Source organism: Gloeophyllum trabeum (assembly GCF_000344685.1).
Source record: "Gloeophyllum trabeum ATCC 11539 unplaced genomic scaffold GLOTRscaffold_00003, whole genome shotgun sequence".
Taxonomy (NCBI): Eukaryota; Fungi; Basidiomycota; class Agaricomycetes; order Gloeophyllales; family Gloeophyllaceae; genus Gloeophyllum; species Gloeophyllum trabeum.
Window position 1 is genome coordinate 2,320,860 of NW_006920412.1, and position 22,269 is coordinate 2,343,128.

At 51.6% G+C, this 22,269-nt stretch overlaps 9 protein-coding genes across 9 annotated transcripts; 3 read left to right on the forward strand and 6 right to left on the reverse strand.

The window, feature by feature from the left end:
- Positions 1 to 122: 122 nt before the first annotated feature.
- Positions 123 to 2,907, forward strand: GLOTRDRAFT_104339 (uncharacterized protein; the record flags this gene model as incomplete). The annotated part of the gene is made up of 8 exons (XM_007865644.1): positions 123 to 252; positions 320 to 431; positions 491 to 779; positions 855 to 1,040; positions 1,094 to 1,180; positions 1,234 to 1,648; positions 1,701 to 2,405; positions 2,462 to 2,907. The coding sequence occupies 8 exons, from the start codon at positions 123 to 125 to the stop codon at positions 2,905 to 2,907; spliced, it is 2,370 nt and encodes a 789-aa protein (XP_007863835.1).
- A 278-nt stretch (positions 2,908 to 3,185) lies between these two features.
- Positions 3,186 to 3,897, reverse strand: GLOTRDRAFT_104340 (uncharacterized protein; the record flags this gene model as incomplete). The annotated part of the gene is made up of 4 exons (XM_007865424.1): positions 3,186 to 3,280; positions 3,335 to 3,414; positions 3,467 to 3,716; positions 3,777 to 3,897. 4 exons carry the CDS (start codon positions 3,895 to 3,897, stop codon positions 3,186 to 3,188), a joined length of 546 nt encoding a protein of 181 aa, XP_007863615.1.
- A 347-nt stretch (positions 3,898 to 4,244) lies between these two features.
- GLOTRDRAFT_72851 (NAD P-binding protein) lies at positions 4,245 to 5,801 on the reverse strand (the record flags this gene model as incomplete). Its single annotated transcript, XM_007865425.1, has 5 exons — positions 4,245 to 4,554; positions 4,611 to 4,941; positions 5,048 to 5,355; positions 5,416 to 5,558; positions 5,608 to 5,801. The coding sequence occupies 5 exons, from the start codon at positions 5,799 to 5,801 to the stop codon at positions 4,421 to 4,423; spliced, it is 1,110 nt and encodes a 369-aa protein (XP_007863616.1). The 3' UTR covers positions 4,245 to 4,420.
- Positions 5,802 to 6,026: 225 nt separating this feature from the next.
- Positions 6,027 to 10,491, forward strand: GLOTRDRAFT_72853 (uncharacterized protein). The gene is made up of 17 exons (XM_007865426.1): positions 6,027 to 6,072; positions 6,144 to 6,227; positions 6,288 to 6,389; positions 6,444 to 6,516; positions 6,563 to 6,669; positions 6,718 to 7,068; positions 7,121 to 7,681; positions 7,740 to 7,977; positions 8,035 to 8,244; positions 8,361 to 8,512; positions 8,562 to 8,666; positions 8,721 to 8,934; positions 8,995 to 9,224; positions 9,287 to 9,434; positions 9,491 to 9,592; positions 9,649 to 9,952; positions 10,006 to 10,491. The coding sequence occupies exons 1-17, from the start codon at positions 6,067 to 6,069 to the stop codon at positions 10,250 to 10,252; spliced, it is 3,234 nt and encodes a 1,077-aa protein (XP_007863617.1). The 5' UTR covers positions 6,027 to 6,066; the 3' UTR covers positions 10,253 to 10,491.
- A 71-nt stretch (positions 10,492 to 10,562) lies between these two features.
- GLOTRDRAFT_114868 (uncharacterized protein) lies at positions 10,563 to 11,435 on the forward strand. The gene is made up of 4 exons (XM_007865427.1): positions 10,563 to 10,637; positions 10,694 to 10,846; positions 10,911 to 11,008; positions 11,057 to 11,435. The coding sequence occupies exons 1-4, from the start codon at positions 10,627 to 10,629 to the stop codon at positions 11,347 to 11,349; spliced, it is 555 nt and encodes a 184-aa protein (XP_007863618.1). The 5' UTR covers positions 10,563 to 10,626; the 3' UTR covers positions 11,350 to 11,435.
- Positions 11,436 to 13,076: 1,641 nt separating this feature from the next.
- GLOTRDRAFT_114869 (uncharacterized protein) lies at positions 13,077 to 14,542 on the reverse strand. Its single transcript, XM_007865428.1, has 2 exons — positions 14,330 to 14,542; positions 13,077 to 14,277 (listed from the first exon to the last, which is right to left on the reverse strand). Exon 2 carries the CDS (start codon positions 14,231 to 14,233, stop codon positions 13,349 to 13,351), a length of 885 nt encoding a protein of 294 aa, XP_007863619.1. The 5' UTR covers positions 14,234 to 14,277; positions 14,330 to 14,542; the 3' UTR covers positions 13,077 to 13,348.
- Positions 14,543 to 14,872: 330 nt separating this feature from the next.
- Positions 14,873 to 18,008, reverse strand: GLOTRDRAFT_72859 (TPR-like protein). The gene is made up of 10 exons (XM_007865429.1): positions 17,578 to 18,008; positions 17,353 to 17,526; positions 17,075 to 17,300; positions 16,792 to 17,020; positions 16,603 to 16,728; positions 16,128 to 16,514; positions 15,708 to 16,066; positions 15,493 to 15,610; positions 15,292 to 15,420; positions 14,873 to 15,199 (listed from the first exon to the last, which is right to left on the reverse strand). The coding sequence occupies exons 1-10, from the start codon at positions 17,921 to 17,923 to the stop codon at positions 14,978 to 14,980; spliced, it is 2,316 nt and encodes a 771-aa protein (XP_007863620.1). The 5' UTR covers positions 17,924 to 18,008; the 3' UTR covers positions 14,873 to 14,977.
- A 147-nt stretch (positions 18,009 to 18,155) lies between these two features.
- GLOTRDRAFT_114871 (T-complex protein 1) lies at positions 18,156 to 20,564 on the reverse strand. Its single transcript, XM_007865430.1, has 8 exons — positions 20,408 to 20,564; positions 20,261 to 20,346; positions 19,867 to 20,204; positions 19,606 to 19,787; positions 19,426 to 19,552; positions 18,881 to 19,373; positions 18,505 to 18,829; positions 18,156 to 18,447 (listed from the first exon to the last, which is right to left on the reverse strand). The coding sequence occupies exons 1-8, from the start codon at positions 20,484 to 20,486 to the stop codon at positions 18,413 to 18,415; spliced, it is 1,665 nt and encodes a 554-aa protein (XP_007863621.1). The 5' UTR covers positions 20,487 to 20,564; the 3' UTR covers positions 18,156 to 18,412.
- A 400-nt stretch (positions 20,565 to 20,964) lies between these two features.
- On the reverse strand, positions 20,965 to 21,650 carry GLOTRDRAFT_126937 (uncharacterized protein; the record flags this gene model as incomplete). The annotated part of the gene is made up of 3 exons (XM_007865431.1): positions 20,965 to 21,096; positions 21,152 to 21,574; positions 21,630 to 21,650. The coding sequence occupies 3 exons, from the start codon at positions 21,648 to 21,650 to the stop codon at positions 20,965 to 20,967; spliced, it is 576 nt and encodes a 191-aa protein (XP_007863622.1).
- Between the last annotated feature and the right edge of the window lie 619 nt (positions 21,651 to 22,269).

The following is a 22,269-nucleotide window of genomic DNA, read 5'->3' on the forward strand; positions in this document are numbered from 1 at the left end:
TCCAGTCACAGGTAGTCACATCACGGACGCGTCTTCGCACATTTCGCAGACCGCTGACGCCAGGACACGTCCGCTCTCTCCGTCTCCACCACCCCATATTTATGGAAGTCGCGAATAAAGTCATGACAGACGCGGACGTCAACACCAGTGCGAAGGCGACAGCGTCGCCGCCTCTGGCTGAGCTCAAGAATGGCAAGATCTTTTTCAAGCAGAAATGCGTATCATTAGAGAAGTTGTCGGAGACCATGCAAGGTGAGGCTCATCAACGAGTCTCTCTATCTGCTTACGCATACTCTGCTCCTGTGGCACCCCTCTTCAGAAATTGTGAGCTTCCGGAATATGCTGCAACGACGCATCCAGGACCAGGAGCCTCCTCTCGACTCGATGCCGACTGAGCATAAGCCCTTGTTAGGAAAGCTGATCCACGAAAGGTTCGTCCTTTATCTCCGGTATTCACGAGTGTTGCTATCGCTTCAGCTATGTCCTGTAGCGACAAGACGCTCCCAGCGCTGTGCAAGCACGTGCAGCGACAGCTGCTCGCAGAAGACGACGACATCAACAGAAGTCCGCCCGATGCCGTACTCCCATTGGCTGTTTTAGAGAAAGAAATCAAGTCTATTGCAGAAAGGAAGAATTATGGCTTGGACAGCTCTGCAGACGGCGTCAAAGTTCCTGCTTCGTTGTGCGTGTGGCGATGGGAGCTTGACAGGCAGTTCTGGGACTGGTTACCGAAATCTGCAAGGGAGAGAGCAGAGACGAGGTATCAAGAAAGACTCGATGTGAGTATTGCTTGCCACCGAAGATTGATATATCCGTATTACTAGCTCGAATACTTACATGCCTGCCACTTACAGGCGAAGGCGAGATTAGCTTCACTCTTCGACTCTTTACCAGATAAAGAGAGGGAGGCTCTGCTGAGTATAAGGGGACCGGGTAGGCCGCCGAAACACAAGGAGAAGGAACCTACGAAGGATAATGCTACGCGACCACAAGGGCAAGAGGTCCCGGATAGTGTTCCTGTCGTTCAAAGTGCGCAACGAGTGAGCGCTGTTCAACGAGGTCCTATGTAGTTCATAACCTGATGTTTGCCCAGGACGAGCAAACACCCGAGAGCTCAGCTACACCGACGAAGTGCGTCGGGCGTGCGAAGAAGGACCTCTCCCCTGAGACGGCTGCGGCGGTATGTAGCTGCACATATTCACCGCAACCCAGCCATTCACCTGACTCCTGCAGGAGAAAGAAAAGCTAGAGAAAAAAGCTGCCAAAGCCGAGAAGGAAAGGAAGGAGAAAGAGGCCGAGGCGAAATCCAAATCCGCGTTTGTCAGCTTCTTCACCAAGGGCAAGACCCCTTCGTTGAACAGTCACGTCTCACCACGAAAGGAAGCGAAGGACAACAAGGCAGAGTCGAGTGCTTCAGCAAGTCAATCCGATTTCGAGCGCCTCTTCCGGCCGTTCGCTTTGAAAAAGGGAGCAGAGCTTGCACCCGACAATTGGTTTAAGCAAGCGAAGAACGGGCGACTTGTACGGAATGGAAGGCTTTCAGGCGAGGTCATCATTATCGACGGCGACGAAGGCGATCCGGACCAAGATGTGGCCATGCATGACGTTCAACCTACCGACAAGGAATTGAGTTCTCAGAGCAGTCGAGGTTAGTATGGGATGCGGTTCTCCCAGGTGGCACTGTATTGAAGCCCATCTAGAACGTTTATCTTCACTTCTGGCACAACTACCCCCCTCAGCCAACCCAGCCCTACTTCAGCGACCTCGTTGGACTACCGCTCATCTGAAGACGCATTCTCAGTATTCGGTCCGCGATATTATGTCGCAGCTGAGCGAAGCTGAAGTCGCCGGCGATGAGTCTCGCGTTCGCGAGCTTTTGGATCTGCTTCGCTCTCGGTCTAAAATACCTGCCAGAGTCCTGTGCTTCGCTGACAATGCCCGTCCAGGCTACTTTGGCACCTTCACCCGAACGTCACGTATCATCGGGCCAAGGTGCCCATTCGCTCGAGACGCCATAACCCATGACTACAACTATGATAGCGGTGAAGAATGGGAAGAAGAAGGTGAGGGTGAAGAAGTGGACGAGGGCAGTGACGAGGAAAAGGAAGACGCTGCTACCGAGGATGCGGACTCTGATCTCGACGGTTGGCTAGTGGACGACGACGAAGTGGGGGATCCGGGCACACCGATCGAAGATAGAGAAGGTTCCCCGGGCTTCTTCCCTCCGTTACCAGTACAAGATAAGAAAAGAAAATCCGCCGTCTCTGAAGCGCGGCCAAAGGTGGAGAAGAGACGCAAGGTCGTCGTCCCATTGGTGCCATTCACCAAGGGGCCCTGTTGGGAGCATGTCATTGGCAAATGCGATTATGAGCCCTTCGAGCCGTATAGGATTAGTCTCTTCAATGGTAGGACGGGAGTTTACTATTTCTCCAAGCCGTACCCATTGACCCATATCCTACAGACACTCCCTACCCGATAGATCCTTTCACTTTCGTCTCGGCACCTCCTACCGCTGTGAAGGCTCCTGCTCCCGCTACGGACGGAGTTTTCCTGGTTCCTCCTGTACCCAGTACAAGTCATACGCAGGCCGCCCTGGCTGAAGCTCCTCGCTCAACCCAGCCAAAGGCGGCCGTAGGACCAAGTAATGTTACGAAGAGAGCGTCAATAACAGCACCAAGAACCTGCTTCCCAGAAGATCAATTACCAGCTCTTCTGGCCAAGATCCGTTCTTCGCCAACATCCAATCTTACTGTTCTCGTGGAGATAATCTACTCGAGTCTGCAAGAGCAAGGTGTGAAGGTTAGAAAGAATGCTGTTGAGACGAAGGTACGCGAAGTGAGTGAAAAATGCAAATTGAGGAAAGTGTGGGTTGTGAAAGGGGAGTCCCAGGAAGCTGCAGTGAGTTGATCATGCCACTAAATGGACACGATACTTATCGCTATTGTCATTCTAGTCTGTTTTCCCCCTCCAATGAGACTGTTGACCCTCACAATGTTGTTACATATCATACATCTGCGCGGCCTTGTCTACGGGTCCGAGTTTGTGTTCGAGGTGCTAGTGCGGATATCCTGATGTATTATATTATACACCATTTCCATTACATATTGGATCGTACCAGTTACAGATAACTTAGCATATTGATACATTCCAGAGAGACTAGTGCAAGGGAATGCCGCATACAGCGACTATGAAACCACCAACTCCCACAACATATCGGCGAATTCATGGTCGGGCTTGGTACCGTCAAATTGTATACAGTGGACGTCGCCAGATCGCGATCCTACGCTCAAACGTCAGCTCGGAGACCAAGAAATATGCACACGCGAGTACTAACGGATGAGCATTTTCACAACGTTTCCATAATCGTCCACGATAGGCTCGAAGCCAATGCCTTTGAATATAGCCAAACGTAGTCTGAATGATCAAGTTGGATGAATCTCTCCGAGGACTCAGACGGAACGCTTACGCTGTGCCGTCAAGTTCATTTTCATGCTCCGTCGCAGGGTCAGATTCCTCCAATATCTTGGTCTCCTCCTTCAGTTCTGCGAGTTCAGCTTCCTTGTACGCAAGTGAGCTCTCAGCGTCATTAATAGCCTTCCCTAGGGATACTTTCGTTTCTTCCAAGTGGCTGATATTGGCTGCGTGCTGCTGAGGTGTGGGTTTAGACTTCGGACGCGTCGAAGATGTGCGCGCTGCGTCAAGAAGCTTGGCCAGTGCTGTGCGCGTGAGGATAAGATGAGGCCCAAGTAAGAACGCCGTTAGAGACGCGCACGAACACTTCAAATGGGAATGTGCTTGATCCAACTCTTTCTTCCTCGCGGCTTCCGTCATCGCCATTCTTTGCTCTGCCGCATAGATAGTCATGAAGTCCTCTTCGGGATTCATATTGGTAACCATCTTCCTGATCTCGAGACTGGCGGATGATCAGGAGATTATGCACAAGCGTAGTAGGTAAGAGCGTACATTGCTTCCCGCAGGTCAATACTCGACATAATGGTATATCCTGCGGGTTATGTATGACAAGGAGGCACAACTTCAGGCTTCCGGCGCTGGCCTGACTCCGAGGTACGAAATTGAGTCGCGTCGGAATTGACGCGCGGAGTCACAGATCACGTGCGGGGTGACCGTGTTTCCCCTGGAACTTTCATTGGTGGCCACTATGTAGAATCAAATATCCCTGGCTGAAGAGCCATAGCACCTTGATCACTTGTGCAACTACTAGCTCTAGATCGTGTATGTATGATATCTGTCAAGCCTGGGGCCTGTCATTGATCGCTCATCGTCAACAACAGCATACAGTACAACCGCTGGCTCACTTGAGGCCTATACAATAGTAACTACTAATACACAGCGTGAATAAGAATACGTGCCTCCAGATCACATCCTTGGGCATGCATGAGTAGTCCGCTTGAGTACAATTTTAGCCGTTCACATCCACACTGTCATCAACCTCGACCACGACCTTGCCCTTGGCCCTGCCAGTCTTAAGCTTCTCGTATGCCTTCAGAGCGTCCTGGAAGGAGAAGACAGAGTCGATCAGGGGTCTGACCTTCCCTGCAGATGTAGCTTAGCTGAGCGTATACGACCTGGCCACCAGACCCGCAACAAACCTTCAGAAACCATCTGAGCGATTGCGTCCAGGTCTTGTTTCTTGGGATTCATGCTAACCACGCGCCACTTGCGCTTCGTCCCACCCAACCACCGAGGCCGCAGGAACACCTCCCACATCATCTTCGCTGTGGTCTTCATCTCCCTGGCATTGAGGGCCTTGGGCTGTGGACCGGTGGACACGTAGATGCCATCGGCAGTGGTATATGCTGGACTCTTCGTGTACAAGGAGGGTTCCAGAAGTCCTACGGCATCGAAGATAACATGAAATTTGGGCGAAGGAGGGTTCTCGGACAATTGCGATTCTAAAGGTGCCTTAGTGTAGTCAAGAAACTAATGCAGGCGTCAGCGCCATGCAAGCAATATGTAAACAATGAACAGTACGAAAATGGCTCAGAATGTGGTACCAGGGTTTCCCTGCTACCTGACGAGCACGTACCTCGTCTGCACCGAGTCCCCTGACGAATTCCTCGTTCTTTGCGCTAGCGGTAGCAGTAACTTTGCACCCTTTGGCTTTCGCCATTTGAATAGCGAAGGCTCCGACAGCAGAACTGCCTCCGTTTACGAGAAGGCACTGTTCAGACTCGAGATGTGCGATGTCGAAGAGAGCCTGATAAGCTGTCAAAGCTGCTAAGGGTATACCTGCAACATCCACCGCCGATAGATTTTCCGGCTTTAGAACCAGATTGCAGGCCGGGACCCGTGTGTACTGAGAGAGTGCACCCAGGCGCGTCTTTAGGTTGAGTTCTGCGGTGCGTCTGAGTAAAGGGTGTTCGGTCGCAGCTGGTAATAGAGGGCAGGACTTACGAACGTGTATGATGCCGTAAACGTTATCCCCGTTAGAGAAGGCAGGGTCGTTCGACTCGACTACGACTCCAGCTAGGTCATGCTCTGGTACGTACGGCTTCCTCGCTATAAAGCCGGGGGCCAATTGCATGATCTTGAAACCTCTGAAGGACGCGTTCAATGGCGAACGCGAAAAACTTAATGAGGACTTACACAGGATTCAAAGCAGCTGCCCGAACCTTTACGAGGACCTCGCCTTCAGCGAGCTTCGAAGGAACTGGCACATCCGAGGCTAATACCAGTGCCTCAGAGGGCTTGCCACGCTTAACTACATGCCAGGCCCTTTGTTTCGAGGGGATTTCTGAGACGCCTCTATCTTGAGGTCTGCCTGTGTCTATACCAGACATGTTAATGGGAATTGGCAAGAAACAAAGCCGATAGTTAGTATTAGTAGTCCCATCATGACGTTGTGAGAATCCCATGGCAAGCTCAGTTACGCCACCAAAATGGGCAGAGCGTGAGAGGAGATCACGTGCCAGCACAGCAAGGTCACGCCGCGCCCTCTGCCCAACAGCCACAAGTCCTCACTCTATAAGCAACTGCAACATTCCCTCCGACATCCTCTCTATCGACTCACAACACGAGACGGCGTTCTATAACGGGTGTTAAGCGATGGATGTAAGTGCACGTTATGTGTATTGTCCGTTCTGCATCGATCGTGACCTCTTCTCCGCTTTGCGTATGCGCAGGTCCTTCTCGATTTTGGGAGGGAGTTCGATGTGGACCTCATGGACAGGGTGACGATGGCCCTCTACACGGGTCAGGGACAGGAGGTATGCACAATACTTTGAGACAAGTGCTTCTCGACTAACCGGATCATATCTGTCATACAGCAACAAATGGCTCAACAAGTCCTCACCCAGTTCCAGGAACATCCCGATGCTTGGACAAGAGTACCCGATATCCTCGAGCGCTCATCATTCCCGCAAACGAAAGTCAGTGGCTCTTTGCCTGTCCACCGCTGGTGTTACTAACTATTCGTATCGCAGTATATCGGCCTGCAGATTTTGGAGAAGCTGATTAATACACGGTGGAAATCTCTTCCGGAAGGGCAGCGACAGGGTCAGTGTTTCCTATACCGCTCTAGTCACAACTAATCGGTCCGTAGGTATCCGAAATTTCGTGGTCGGAATTACGGTGAAGGTGGCATCCGATGAAGCAACCATGCGGAGGGAGAAGACGTATATTAATAAGTTGAACCTTGCGCTTGTCCAGGTAACAACATCTAACTCCCAAAGGCATCGAATCTGATCCAGGTTCTAGATCTTGAAGCAAGAATGGCCACACAATTGGCCGACATTCATACCTGAATTAGTGGAGTCGTCCAAGACAAATCTGTCGCTTTGCGAGAACAACATGATCATTCTGAAGCTCCTCTCGGAGGAGGTTTTCGACTACTCTGCAGATGCCATGACGCAGAACAAAATCAAGATGCTGAAGAATCAGATGTGCGGAGAGTTCTCTGAAATCTTCAAACTCTGCCAGGAAATCTTGGAGGAGGCACAGAAGACGTCCCTAATCAAAGCGACTTTAGAGACCCTGCTGCGGTTTCTCAACTGGATACCTCTCGGTTACATCTTCGAAACGACGATCATTGACTTACTGCTCAATCGGGTGCGTACATTGTTTTTTTCTTGTTTCCTTCTATTGAAGTTTCTTCGCACAGTTCCTTGAGACGCCAGAATTCCGCAATGTTACTCTCAAATGCCTTGCGGAGATCGCGGGTCTGAACGTCGGACCCGAGTACGACCCCAAATTTGCCATCCTATTCGCCATGGTCATGACTGCCGTTAATCGTATGATTCCCCCATCCACGAATATTGCGCAAGCGTACGCCAATGCGGGAGACTCCGGCCAGGAACTCGTGCTTAATCTTGCCCTTTTCCTTTGCAACTTCCTTTCCAACCATCTCCGTGCTGTTGAATCAGATGCGAACCGCGACGTACTGCTCAATGCACATATGTATCTGGTCAAGATTAGTCAGGTGGATGAGCGCGAGATATTCAAGATCTGCTTAGAATATTGGCTGAAGCTAGTCGCGGAGCTGTACGAGGAGATTCAAAGCCTACCGATTGGTGACAGCGGGCTACTGATGGGACTGAGCCTGGGTGGCGGGGCCAGCGCCCAGAGTATGTTGAATGGGATGGCGTTACGGAAGAATATCTACTCGGATGTTCTCAGCAATCTGAGGTTAGTTGTCATAGAGAGGATGGTGAAACCGGAGGAGGTGAGCAGTTGTTCATACTCATGTTACCCTTCGACTTCTGACCGCGGACGCTGCATAGGTTCTTATTGTCGAGAACGACGAAGGCGAGATCGTTCGTGAATTCATGAAGGAGAGCGACACAATCGTCTTGTACAAGTCGATGAGAGAACTTCTGGTTTATCTGACTCACTTGGATGTGGTGGATACAGAGACCATCTTGACAGAGAAGCTCGCCAAGCAGGTTGACGGTTCAGAATGGTCGTGGAACAATCTCAATACCTTGTGCTGGGCCATCGGTTCGATTTCTGGCGCAATGAGTGCGTCATTCTCAGGTTTATATAGTTGGACGCCCAGATGACTCACCTTCTTTGCAGACGAGGAGACTGAGAAACGATTCCTTGTGACTGTTATAAAAGACCTGCTAGGCTTGTGCGAGATCAAGCGCGGTAAAGACAACAAGGCAGTAGTCGCGTCCGACATCATGTACATCGTTGGCCAGTATCCTCGATTCCTCAAGGCACATTGGAAGTTCCTGAAGACTGTCGTCAACAAACTTTTCGAGTTTATGCACGAGACGCACGAGGGTGAGCTATGATTTCCTATCCCCCTCCTTTCATGACTTCCCTGGACAATATATTTGCCAGCCTCTTGTTGTTGTCCTGGATCAGCTAATAAGACTAATCGCATCGCTGGTGTATAGGCGTGCAGGATATGGCTTGCGACACATTTATCAAAATCGCTCAGAAGTGTAGAAGGCATTTCGTGATGCAGCAATCCGGTGAACAGGAGCCTTTCGTCGATGAAATCCTACGATTGCTGCACCGGATTACTGTGGACCTTTCGCCGCAGCAGGTAGGCAGTTCCCTAAGCTCAGTCAGTGTCGGTCTATAATTTTTTCTAGGTCCATACCTTCTACGAGGCAGTGGGTTATATGATCTCGGCACAGCCAAATAAGCCACAGCAAGAGAAGCTTATCGCTAAGTTGATGGAATTGCCAAACAACGCTGTAAGTTCTGTACTATCCTGCCCTGCGCCGCGGGCTGACGTCTTCGGTGCGCAGTGGGATTCTCTCATGGCCCAGGCTGCACAAAATATCGACGTCCTCGGGAATATGGACAACATCAAGATTCTGGCCAATGTTCTAAAGACTAATACAGCTGCATGCACGTCTATCGGAAGCTTCTATTTGCCTCAGATAGGTCGTATTTTCTTAGATATGCTCGGTCTCTATAAGGCCGTGAGTAGCATTATCAGTGAGACTGTCGCTCGGGAAGGTGCGTGCCACCTTGTTTAACTTCGTAGAACCACGTAAACTGATGACGTTGTTTTATCAGGAGTCATCGCTACAAAGACTCCGAAAGTGCGACAACTCAGGACCGTGAAGAAGGAAATCCTGAAGCTACTTGAGACATATATCAAGAAAGCGGAAGATCTTGAAGCTGTCAATAACAACTTCATACCTCCGGTGCTGGATGCAATCTTGGGCGATTATAATCGCAATGTCCCCGCAGCGAGGGACGCTGAAGTGTTGAACGTCATGGCCACGATTACTAGTCGCCTTGGGGTAAGGTTCGCACGTCGTAGGCAAAGAACTCAATCACTGACATCGTGTATCATTTCCCACAGCCCTTGCTCACGCCTCAAGTTCCTGCTATTCTGGATGCAGTCTTCGAGCCGACGCTGAACATGATCAACCAAGACTTCGCGGAGTTCCCCGAGCACAGAGTCGGCTTCTTCAAGCTCCTAAGAGCCATCAACCTCAACTGTTTCCCAGGTAAGCTGTGGTCTGGGAATATGCTGGGTAGGACGAGTTTGACGCAATGGACCTAGCCCTTTTGACCATCCCGCCAAATCAATTCAAGCTGTTCATGGACAGTATTATCTGGGCCATCAAGCACACCATGCGGGATATCGCAGATACCGGTTTGAACTGTATGTGCTACCAACATACGTCACTTGGTCTATGCTGACATAGTCGGCGACACCAGTATGCTTGGAAGTCATCAACAACTTCGCCAGCGCGGATCCGGCTGTTGCAAACGCTTTCTTCCAACAATACTTCCTCAGCATTGTTCAGGATATCTTCTTTGTGCTGACGGATGCCGACCACAAGAGTGGATTCAAGCTTCAGAGCTTGCTACTGGCGCGATTATTCCAGCTTGTGGAGACGAATCAGATTCAGGCGCCTTTGTTTGACCCGTCTCAGGTGCCAAACCCAAATATCACGAATGCGATATACTTGCGGGAATACACAGCAAATCTGCTGAGAAATGCTTTCCCTCACGTGTCGACGTGAGTATCCCGAACGCCACATTGGACTGACGGGCACTAACATGCTGCAATAGGGCACAAGTCGAACAATTCGTCATCGGTTTGGGAGAATATCACAACGACATCAACCGCTTCAAGCTCTCTTTACGGGACTTCCTCATCCAACTGAAAGAGTTTTCCGCCGGCGACAACGCCGACCTCTTCTTGGAAGAGAAGGAAGCCGAAGCTCAGAGGAAGGCGGAGGCGGAGCGTGAGGCAGCAATGCGCATCCCTGGCATGCTCAAACCGTCGCAAATAGAAGACAAGGATGAAGACATTTAATCGGGAGTAGAGGTGTAAGGTGTATTTCGAACTACGTGTGTTTTTAGGTCCCTTTGCATGCTTCCCCAGTCAAGATCATTGTCAATCCCCCTTGTTTCCCCTCTTCCCCCTGCCTCGGCTTTTCTATTGTCGCTGTGCTATATCGTGTCATCCATCTGCATATCTTAGTGTACAGTAGCCTACAGTTAGGAACAAAAGAATGTATCACTGTCACGAAATCTCAAGTATATATTTTCTGTAGCTCTGAATCGAACTCTCATGGTATCTTAAGGTTTGTGCCACAAGTGGCTCATCGTAGATCGTGATCCGGGAGAGATTGCAGATATCGTGATCCTGACCTCTCACGTCCTCGCGTTTCTTACGAGCCTACCGTCATGTTCAAAAAGTAGCTTGTCTCCTTTCGCTATGGGTCGGCTGACTCGCTAAATGTCTCCGAGGAAGGTTTCAGCCCTCCACTGACATTTCTGGGCAAACCGCCGTCAAATCGTCGGTTCAAAGGTCTCTCAGAGCCGGCCTGCTCAGCCAGTGGAAGATCGATCCCGACACGCTCGAATCGATCTGGCCAAAGAAAGAGAACATTACGCTTGTCAAATGGTCAGTTTGAGGGACTTGTCTGGAGAGGGACAGATGAGAGGAATCGCTATTCATCTATAATCAGTAGAGACCACATTTCTATCTACGCGTTGAACGGGGAACCCCTTTTCTTCCAGCATTTTGACGGTCCACTTTACCCAACGCTAAGGCTACTTCACAAGTGTACGTCTGTACTCTTACGTCCGGTACGGCTGATAACGGTCATGGTAGACCCCTTCATTCTCCCCGTGGTTCGCGTTGATCGGGGTGCAATCCGATTCTTGCTCGCCGGAGCCCATATGATGTGCCCAGGTTTCACGTCAAAAGGCGGTTGGCTTCCGCCTCCTGAGGAAGCTCTGCCTGCAGGCGTCGCGGTGGCAATCCATGCTGAAGGGAAAGAACATGCAATTGGGATCGGCATCACCAAATTGAGCACGGAGGACATCAAGAAAGTAAACAAGGGGGTTGGAGTAGAAGTGGTCACGCATCTGGGAGATGACTTGTGGGCTCTACAGAAGGTGTAGTCATTGTGAACGTGCTGTGTACTAATCAAAGAGCGACAACTTGTGTATGATTACGTGTTTCCAAACGTGCCAGGATCCTTCGAGTGTATTGTCGAAGATAAGGCCACGATGCCAGGGTTGTATCCCAAGCTCTACTCACGCTATGTAGACGCAAGATAAGCCGCGTACTACGAAGAGTAAACAATCCATTCCTCGTGGCGTTCGCTGTTTCTGACTGAGGTCGCACTCCTCGAGTTCGATCTTTCCGGTGAGTTGTTCTGAAACCTTGTAGCAAGCTAAGTCTAGAGATAACCGCCGGGTTCCTACTATAGACGCAGTATGCCTGTCTCAACTCAGTGAGCAATATAGCAGTGGCGACCCTTCGACAGGGCGCTCCTCAGCCTATCCTCGCGATAACAGAAGTGAACGTCTGTGTGTACGTCAAAAATTACGTTCCCCCCATCGTGGAGAGGTTCGCTCGTTCAACATGCACCGAGTGCTATCGTGGGACTGCATGGAGGTCGCCTGCCAGCCATCGGACGATCTAAGGAACCCACAGCTCCCCGTCTGGTTCGCATCCTTTGGTGAAATTTGAGCCTCTTCAGCGATTCGCAGACATACTGTAAGGGGTGTGTTATGATTGTTCCGTCCGTGGGGCCTATGGAATAATAATTCACGGACCACGATTTCTTCGCGGTCAGTGCCTATTCTGGAGAACCGACCTGGCGTTCTAGCATTTTCATTGGTTGCCGTCTATTCGAAGCTAATCTCTTTTAACTTTGGATTTGGCCGAGATGGTCACCGGATTACTGTCATGCTCCGTGGTCCTACAGGCTCCTTTTACAGTATCCGCCACGGAAGGGCTGGGCATTGCCGGTGTACAGTATGCATAGACTCTTTATTGCTATGTCGAGCCTGTGCTCATCAGTTGATTTTCCAAATACAGGTCGACGTTGTATCCACATCGAAATCCTCCCATGGCCTGGAAGTATTCCGATTGACACAGTCCTATCTCGGCGGAGCAGGCCGGGAAGGTCGGACAGTGAACGAGCTTGCATAGTCGACGGATCACCCTGAGATTGCCGTAAGTTCAACCCTTGATACAGGCCTTCCTTGCGCACCCTGAGGTTATGAGTCCCCTTTCAGGATGTCCAATGACCGGTTTGCGCGCGGCGCCACCAGACTGCTCCAAGGATCGAGTGACGACTGCTGGCTCCATTCACGTTGGGTATGGCGGGGAAGCGCAGACCCACCGCCAGGCCGTAAGCTATTGCGCGACCTTCTAGCGCAACATACGTTAGCAGTCCCGCCATCCTTCCGAGTCCGCCCACGGCGTTCCAGAGTGGTCTTTCCCATGCCATGCCACCACGCTATGATGTGCGGTTGCGTCCCAACGGGGCACAGCGGCGACTGGCCTGATTTCCTTACGGGACGGTTACGAATCGGTTCGATAGGTTCCATCCTCTTCTTGGAGCGCGGCGTGACCCTTCGGGACGCCTCGTGTCGCGTTTGTCTCAGATCAACTACGACCGTTGCGCACTGCAGTTCACTTCTTATCATCGTCTAGGGGTCGTCGACTCTTACTCAATTCATTGGGTTACCCGAGGTCGTCGTCCAGGCACTACACTGCATTCCCATACACGACCTTACCAGCACATACAGCTCGGCTGGAGATGGTGATGCAGGCACCCAAGCGGGACAGAACAGATTCCGCCTCTCATGATAGCACTGCGTGAAAATGATGAACAGTATCTGTATATATTGCACTCGCACGGCCACAAATGCCGTGCTCGGGCAACACCGGAACTGACTCTATATCGGCCTACTCGGCCGAACCTAAGTTACATGGCGAGTACCAACGGTGACATAGCTAAGGGGTGATAAGATATGTACGAGACGGGGATCAAAACATGAACAAGAACAACAAATGAAACCACATACGATGCAGAGACTGAAAAACCAAATAAAATAGTACAGTACGGAATTACTATGAAGAGTAACAACTAGAGGGGATGAGTTGCTAGCACTCTTGCATGGGGACAAATGCTGGTGATGAATGTACATGGTCGTCTGAGAAGGACGGGGGATCGAGCTCAAAGGGATAAAAGTAAGAATCGTCCGTGTCGATATACACTTGGGGACGACGACCAGGTCGCGTGGGCTCGTGGGGGAGGGGAATGGAGGCTGGGTCAATAAGGGAGGAAGTCGAGCGCGCAAAGGGAGTAGTGGGGGAATCTGACTCGTCGTCCGAGGTGTCTTCGATGGCGTCGGGGACCGAGAGGTCGTCGAAGTCGTCCGCATACGGCAGAGGGTCCGAAAGAGGGCACATATCGAGAGCAGCATGGAAATCGGAGTCGAGCTGACACTGTCGGACGAGAGGCGGATGAAATGGTGGGTAAGGATTCGGGGGATAATATACAGACGAGTAGCACGAGTGTGGGCTGAAAAGATCGTCGGAGGATGAAGACGGTGAGGGTGGAGGAGTGAAAGACCCGTCGTCCTCGGGAGAAACGGAGATTTGCATTGAGGGGTCACCACCTTCCTCGTCCTCATCGCCCAGGGTTTCTAAAAGCGAGTCCAACCACTGGGCCTCTGAAGAAGGGGTCTCCGCCTCCCTGGTGTCAGCGAACACGCCAGCGTCAGGAAAGACGAACATGTCCTCTTCCTCCGCCAAAGAATCCTCTTCCTCCTCTTCACCGTCACGTCTATGTCCATCGTTTGAGGGAGAGATGTCGGTTGATACTACAGGAACAGCAGGCGAACGCGAGCGAACGATAGAGTTTTTGAGGAGCACCCAACGGTGCAAGCTGCAATTGTCTTTGGCGCCGGCCCCAACTACAGAATGTAGCTTGGAGCGGGCCATGGTGAATAGGCTGGACGAGTCCGTTGTACCGATCGAAAACATGGATAACGATGAGAGCGAGAGCTTTTGGGCAGACACGACGATGTCTGACCAGCCATTTCAGCGAATGGGGCGAAGACAGCAGGAACGAGAACATACGAAGAGGATTGAGCGCTGTTACCGCTGTATACGATATACGTTCAAGGGCTCGAACAAGCTGGTACCGTTCTTGGTAGCACGGCTGAATTTGCTGGTCATGCTTGTCTCTAGCACCCGTCAATAGTGGGCGACGGGGTGGATACAAGACAGAGAGAGGGGGAGGGAGGAAAGAAACACAAAGTCAGACTTAGGCGGACATGGCGGACGAGAGCAGTGGCAAAGGGGCCGTAAGCGAACGGTGGCCAGAGAGGCTGTGAGCCTTATATAGGGCAGCGTCACCGTCTCAATGACTCAAATCCAATTTAATTCGTGCTTCTTTGCGAGCCAGCCCGTCGGCTCAGTTGGCCGACTTTTCGGCTCGTTGCGGGGCAGACCGGGTCCATTTATCCCGATTGGGTGGTTCGAGGACCAGTTCGGTGCCATCACCGGCCGGGGACAGCCCGTGACTGGGCGGTAAACGCGAATGACCGTGTTTCTGACGCCAGGGCCCTCTCGACGCCAACGGCCTTCTACACGCTTCTGCCAACCCTGAATTCACCTAGTCTTGCGCTTGTTTCACACCATCGTTGCGCTGCAGTCGGAGATAGTTGCAATGTCTGTACAATTGATTGTCATATGTCGCCAGCCCGTGCAAACAATAGCACGCAATCACCCCTCGTCCATCTCCTCGTCCGCCTCCTCGTCGCGCACAGTCGTAATCAGCTTCTGTATCCTTTCGATGTTCTTCGGTGACACGTCGCGTGCCGCAGCGAGTAATTGTGCAGACTTCCGCTCGTTTCCCATCAGGCGATACACCTTAGCCAGCTGGAAGATTACATTCGACTCATCCGGCGTCGCGTCCCGCAGATGCTCCAGATCTTCCACTGCAAGCTGTTCGCATTTAAAGTCAGCACCAGCCCAGACCCCACCCAAAATAGTCAAACCCTCCCCTATCTTATGGAAGGGAAGCCCGATTGACTCACCTTATATCTTTTCTTTGCGATATAGATCTTGGCTCGACGATAACGAGCGAGTGCGTTTTCGGGCGAAGTTCGCACAGCTTGTTCGTACATGGCAAGTGCTTCCTCCCGGTCCCCGCGTCGTTCAAGAACCTGTTATTTCACGTAAGTGACATTGTTCAGCTTAGATTAATGGGAATTCATGTAAATCATCCGTTGACTCACCATCGCCACGCACCCCATCAGAACAGCATTGTTAGGATGGATTTCCAACGCCTTGCGGTAATGATACTCTGCTATACGCAGCTTGCTCTTCTTTTGGTAACATACGCCCAAACCATACCTAAAATCACCCATCGCGGATCAGTACCAATTCCTCGTGGCGACGGGGATGAAAATAGAAAAGGCAAGTGGACCATCGCATAAGGTGGAACACGCACCAAGCGTTGTAATTCCGCGGATCCACACGCAAAGCAGACTGGAAGAAGTTCACTGATTTATCCAAATCATCGTCCAGCAGCTCGTGTCCGCTAAGGATGAAGGCATACGCGCACGAGGGGTCGAGTTGTACCGCCCGCCGGAAACATGTCAAAGCCTGGGACTTCTCTTTCTGCAGGGAGAAACAGTTGCCCACTGCTATCCATGCCTCGGGAGACCGCGGGTCCGTGGCAAGCAACTCTTGAGCAAGGTAAGATAGTCGGACCTCGCGCTGAAGGTGCCATAGAAGTGTAGAATATACCTCCATGTCCCAAACGCGGTATGGCTCTAGTTGACGGACGATGGCAAATGAACGCTCGGCCTGTTAGGGCGATATGTGAGGTCACTTGCTACAACCGCGTAAAGGGTGTGATTGCACTCACTGGTGCATATTCTGTGAGCTCGTAATGGCACTTGCCTACCATAACCATCACAGATCCTGAGCGCTGGTGCACATGAGGCAGCTTCTCTATCTCCTGCAAACACGTCGCCGTGTCGTGCAAGGCCAGAGCCCTTTGCGCACTTGCAATTAGACGCATGAGGTTATAGATGTACTCGTCTGCTTGTTCTATATCGAAGGCTTCCTGCGCAGCCTGTTCATCGACTGCTGCCCAAGGACTTGGTGCTGGGGAGATATCCGACTTAGGGGACCGAGCAATTGAAGGTGGTGAATTTGAGTAAGCAGGCTCTGTGGGACCCGTATCTTCAGTCATTTCAGACTCTGTTGATCGCGTACGAGTATGCGCTTGCCGCCGCCGACTCATGGAACCCTACGCGAAGTCGTAAGATAGTGGGAGGCTCAGTCACAGCGGATGCAAGCGGTCTTATACTATGTTGTAAAAAAATATTCAGACTCACTTTTGCGGCATGCGTTGATTTATTCGACGAACCGCTCAGTAGCCTTGTGCTTCGTCTGGTACCGACCGAAGGTTCCCGATCGCTCTTCAGAGCGCCAGAAGCATTTCTTGTGGATGTGGTCTTAGACTGGGAAGTACGGCCGGAAGATGAGAAGAAGTTAGATAGCATGAGGGCCGGGCGTGCGCGTGCCTTTTTCGAGCGGTCGTCTCCTGCTGTTGAACTCGGCTTCAACGACTTTGCCTCATCACCCGCTCGCTGTCGTGTAGTGGCCCTCAACCTTTTCTGCACAGGCCCAGACTCATCGGCGGATGATAAGGGGCGCGCAAGGGGAGGGTGGCTGTCTTCGGGAGGACGTAGACGATTTGGTTCATCGTGCACCATGGAGTTCTCTACGAGATTGAAGGTGTCATTAGGTCCTCTGTATAGTTAATTAGTTAACGAGGTTCCTCGTACACTGAGGAGGGCTACTGACACTGATTCATGATGTCCAGTACGCGGATCTAGTCTAAAAGGCTGTGGGTGACGAAAGAGATTTCCGACGTTGAGATTGCCCGCATGTGCGGTATCAGGAGTGAAGAAGCCAGCACCCGTAGCTATTGGGACAATCTTAGATTGTAGGTCGTCCGAAGGTATTGGAGGAACTTTCTTCACGGGCAAGGGCCTCTCCGGAAATAACTCTTTTATCTCAGGTACAGAACCTTGCAGCGTCATTCAGTGTCTCATTAAGTTCTCCGAGCTATTTGGGCATACCTAGGGCACATAGCCCTTCAAAGGCCTCCCATAGTAAGGGATTGAGGGCGAGAGCTCGTCGGAAACTGGGTCCAGCTAGGTCACGGAGATTCCCCTTCAGAGCCATACTCCCTGCTCGACAGTGCATGATAGCCTCGTCGGGGAAGATGCGTGCCTCACGACTGGAAGACGACACTTCATACACTTAGGCTGACGAACTCGGGACGGGGAATAGACGTAACTCACAAGATGAGTTATATATCGGGTCGCTCAGACTCTCCTGCAATGCTTCCCGGGCCATTCTGTGCCGCCCCAGGACCGTACAGCACCTGTATTTTATCTCCGAACATCCACCACATCGTCCATCGGGTGGCGCGTTGACGAGGTGTAATGCGGAGTGAGGTTGACCAAGTCGAAGGAGAGTAGTGGCATACAGATGAAGGGCGGCGTGATTATTGACATCCACTGAGTAGTACCGCTCAGCATAGAACGCAGCAGACCGGTGAAGGTCAGAATCGAGACATGACCATATCAAAGTCTCGAAGCGGCGCTGCAGGGCAAGTAAGAAGGATGGTGTAGTGTCGTATTGCATGGGGACAGCCTAAGGTCCTGGGGGTAGCATGAATTGGCGTAAAAAGCGAGAGCACGGCCCAGTGATGGATTCTGCTGCCCAGGACGCGAACAGTAGCGCCAAATTCAACGACAAAGAGCGGGTTCTTAGGAGAGAGCACGAGTGTGGCCAGTGGGCGACTAAACAAACCGCGCCTCCCGGTCACGTGACTCGCGACGTGTGTACATGTCACTTTCCTTACCATCACTACGCAGCGGATATACCGAGGACGACTGAACCAGAAGCCCTCTGTTAATTATACCTTCGCTGATCGCCGTAGCCAAAGGTACGAGGCAAAGACATCAGTATAGACCACGCGTCTAAGACCGAAAACCCAAATTTCCACACTTGATTAGCTCTCACTTGCGGACACACCACCTGCTTAGCCCTGTGCGATAGAAGCACGCGAGTTATGATTTATCTGTCTTGCTTTATGCGTACACTTCGACCTCCTTAGATCCCTACCACGGCTTAATGACCGTGACCATCGTCCTCCGGCTTAGGTTCTGGAAGAAAAGCATCAATCAGCGCCTGGCACCCTGTTGAGAACGATCCGTACACACCTGGCACACATTGTATAGCATCGTCGATACGAAGGAGTGACACTGCAGCCTCGAAAGCGGACTTCAAGCTGCGGACCTTGCTCATGGTAGGCTCAAGGACCCCCGCAGCCACATTGTCCCGGACATCGCCGTTCAACAAGTCCAAGCCGTATCGCAGCAAGACCTTCTTCGGATCACCGACAGGGGCATTCTGAGCTGCATTATGGTATGCTCGCAATTTCGCGATAAGGTCCGTTGAGTCCTTGGCGGCGTTGACTGCGAGTGTTTTGGGGATGGATAGAAGCGCGCCGGCAAACTCAGCGATAGCCAATTGCTCGCGGGAACCCTAGAACATGCCTTAAGCCTTGGGTTGATGCGACATAGAGCAACTACATACCAGGGTTGTGGCAAAGTTTTCCAGATAAATGCTCAGAGCAGTCTCGACGGCACCACCGCCGGGTACCACAGAGCCGCTCTCTAAGGTGCGCTTGATAACTGAAAGCGTATCATGTAGTGCCCGCTCCATTTCATCCAGCATATAATCATTTGCTCCCCTCAACACAATGGAAGCCGAGCTGACAACCTTCGTGCCCTTCACCAAGATCAGCTCGTCGTCCGAAATACGCTCCTGGACGACCTCTTCTGCTGTACCGAGGTAACTGGGTTCAAAGGTCTCTTCACCTTCCAGGTTAGCTAGACTGGAGACAAGGGTGCCACCGGTCGCTTTGGCAATGCGCCGGAGATCCTCTTTTCTACAACGACGGACAGCCATTGCGCCTGCCTCCACGAACTCCTTCAGGCAGAGGTCATCGATACCCTTCGTCGTCAGGATAACATTAGCCCCGGCAGCAAGGATTTTGCGAATACGCTCCAGCGTTATATCAGACTCCCTAAAGACAAGGTAAGAACATGATGGATGCTACGTGCTCGGCTACTGCGTACCTTTTCCGGATCTCCTCCAGCTGATTGGGATCGTCCACCAGAATCTGCACGCCCAGCTGCATGCGAGCCTTCTGTAGATTAATATCCAAGCAGGCGATCTTCGCGTTTGTTATCCTTTTCTTCATCGCTGTCAATGATAACTTAGACTTCAACTTTCGCACGACCGGTCAACGCGAATACCTTGACTGGCTACCGTGCAGTTGAGTGCGTAACCCTTGACGAACAAGGACTCCCTTGCGCTGCGGCCATGAGCCTTCAGGACGTTAACGGCCTTGACGGGATATTTGATGTCACCACGACTATTGATTGTCTTCACTGCCAACATGGCATCAACAGCCATGGGAGCAAAGAGGTCATCATCTCTGAGGCAAATAGGCATGCAGTCAATTACTGCAGGAGAGGGCTCCAAACGGCATAATCGGTTCGAGATGGGACGCTCACCCTCCGATAATCTTACTCGCCATACTCGTCTTTGCGACGTTGATCAGTGCTTCCCTGCCTAACGCGTCGACCTTGACGCTTAGCTGATCCTGTAAGAACTTGCACGCTTCTCTGCAAGCCAGACGATAACCAGTGATGATGGTCGTCGGGTGTATTTTCTGCTTCACAAGCTCATTCGCACGACGCAAGAGCTCCGCGCCAATGATGACCACGGACGTAGTCCCGTCTCCCACCTCCTTGTCCTGCTTCTGTGAAAGATCAACAAATATCCGTCCAGCAGGGTGCTCTACTTGTAGGAGAGATAAGATGGTCGCGCCGTCGTTGGAAATTGTTACTTCCTGCCATAGCTCTCGTTACTTCATGGTCAATGAATTTCATGGGGAAAAGGACGCACGCCAATGTTGTCCACGAGCATCTTATCCAAGCCCAAGGGTCCTAAGGAGCTCTTCACTACATTCGCGATCGTCTGAGCAGCGAGTACTATCGTTCGCAACACGCGTAAGTCCTCGCATATGGGGATTGACACCGATGCAGGACTTGCCATTTTGATCTCGGATGTCCTGTCCAGATACCCTGTCGCCTCCAAGGAAGGCACCCGCCCTGGGATCCCGTTGAAACATATTGGACCGCGTTTGAAGAACACGAGTTACTCTGGAAAAACAAGTGTGCGGTGAGGAAGCCCTCAGTCCCGAGATCGCGAAGAATCTTTGACCTGCGTCCCCCGTGTGACCTACAGACGCGTTACCGTGATCCGTGACGGTCCTTTCTGCTCTCACATCGCACTGATTGAGATCGAGTCCTAGCCAGGAGCCTCCTTTATGGCAGCATTAACGCCTCTCGACTATCATATGAAGACGAAGCGACTTTGTTCTGGCTATCTGCGCGAACTGGGTCCGCATGCTGCTGCTGCAAATTGAAGAGGGTGTCTGATGCTCTAACATTTTCCCTCGGGCTTCACGGGCGTTGCTTTCTCACTAGCGTCTCATTGAGTCACATTGACGACTTATCGTAAGCAGGAACTTGGTATGAATACAGGAAGAGGGGCTGTTGCGTGAGCATACAAGACCGTATGTGCGTCTGGAGTTCACACATCCAATTCTAGAGGAATGCCTCGTCTGCGACAAGGAGTCCTCCAACAGGGATTGCGACATTCAAATAGTCGAACTTCGGCGTGCATTGTACAGTTTCGCCGTCGATTATAGACTCGTTCACAAAGGTATTCTCGGTTGACTTACATGGACTGGTCAGTATCGCGAGCACCGATTGCTTTGAGATTAGGACTCACCGTACTCATTCGGTCCTCACTGTGCGTCACAGGTAGCTCGTCTTCCAAGAATAACAGCTGCCGCGTCCATTCATATTGTGGTGGTCTGACGTCGTATACGGCCGTCAACTCCGCGGGTATTGATGTGCGTAGCGGCAAGTCCTGTGAAGAAAGTCCTGTCTCTGCCAATGTGCCCACTGGCACGACGATCATCTCTGCCTGGAAGGGGAAAGCGTATCTGGTCGTGGACGGCGTTACATGGGGACTATGGGCTGCGACTGCGTGAAGTTGAAGCTGTTCTTGATTCAAGCTGTCGTGCAGTATATCATCTGGAGTTCTCCTCGCATAACTGGCGTGGTCGCCCAAAGAACCAAGTCCTAGCGTCGATGGTCCAATCTGGTAGTCACTCCCACCACTCTCGAGCGGCGAGCGCGAGCATAGACACTGTGCCTGCAGTTCTCAACCGACGCCATATAACCTGCTTTCCTCGATTACTCACCGGCATGCTATCTGACTGCATGGTTGAAATGCCTGAATATCCGACGTTCTCATTCTGCCGCCGCTCTTCCCTGACGTCCTCCCTCGTCCCTGCTAGTCTGGAGGAACTTGCGAAGGCCTGAGCAGGCTCACAGACCTCGCATCTTGCTTTCCTGCGAAATAACGCTGTAATTTTGAGTGCTCTGGTCATGGTGGTATTTGCTGATGTTGCGGTAGATACGGATCGCACCCCAAGCCTGGCTTCATATATGCAGTGCGGATTGTCTGAAAGTATCCACTCCCCTCTGTTGATCGAACTGGACGGCATCGCGGACCTTTTCGGTCCAGACCGCTACGCTGCTAAGCTTCCGTCTTTCAATTCAGTCTTGAAAATATCATTCCCTTTCGGGCACCCCGCAGCGTCTGCGATCCAGTCGAAACTGTGACATACCTCCTGCCGAGAATGATGGCAATGCATGATATCGATGAGCTAGAGCGATGTCCATAAGCGATGGACATCGACGACGACGTATGTCCTCAGACCACATGCCAGCGGTTGCGGAACCATTTTCTTATACTGTATACTGATCATCTGCTGCTGGCCACCCTACGGTCCTCGCAGAATGTCCATTAAGGGCGGGCAGCGGGTCCAAGGTACATAT

Coding starts and splice junctions, on each gene's coding strand:
- GLOTRDRAFT_72853 (XM_007865426.1), top strand. Junction 6,670..6,717: donor TGAACCTTGCGCTTGTCCAG/GTAACAACATCT, acceptor TCCAGGTTCTAG/ATCTTGAAGCAAGAATGGCC. Junction 8,245..8,360: donor TATGCACGAGACGCACGAGG/GTGAGCTATGAT, acceptor GCTGGTGTATAG/GCGTGCAGGATATGGCTTGC.
- GLOTRDRAFT_114868 (XM_007865427.1), top strand. Junction 10,847..10,910: donor AACATTACGCTTGTCAAATG/GTCAGTTTGAGG, acceptor ATCTATAATCAG/TAGAGACCACATTTCTATCT. Junction 11,009..11,056: donor GCTAAGGCTACTTCACAAGT/GTACGTCTGTAC, acceptor CGGTCATGGTAG/ACCCCTTCATTCTCCCCGTG.
- GLOTRDRAFT_114869 (XM_007865428.1), bottom strand. CDS start 14,233: ATGTTTTCGATCGGTACAACGGACTCGTCCAGCCTATTCACCATGGCC.
- GLOTRDRAFT_72859 (XM_007865429.1), bottom strand. CDS start 17,923: ATGCAATACGACACTACACCATCCTTCTTACTTGCCCTGCAGCGCCGC. Junction 15,421..15,492: donor TGATGGGGTGCGTGGCGATG/GTGAGTCAACGG, acceptor GTGAAATAACAG/GTTCTTGAACGACGCGGGGA. Junction 15,200..15,291: donor TCGCAAAGAAAAGATATAAG/GTGAGTCAATCG, acceptor AAATGCGAACAG/CTTGCAGTGGAAGATCTGGA.
- GLOTRDRAFT_114871 (XM_007865430.1), bottom strand. CDS start 20,486: ATGTTTCAACGGGATCCCAGGGCGGGTGCCTTCCTTGGAGGCGACAGG. Junction 20,205..20,260: donor TGCTCGTGGACAACATTGGC/GTGCGTCCTTTT, acceptor GAGCTATGGCAG/GAAGTAACAATTTCCAACGA. Junction 18,448..18,504: donor TGCTATACAATGTGTGCCAG/GTGTGTACGGAT, acceptor CTTTTCTTCCAG/AACCTAAGCCGGAGGACGAT.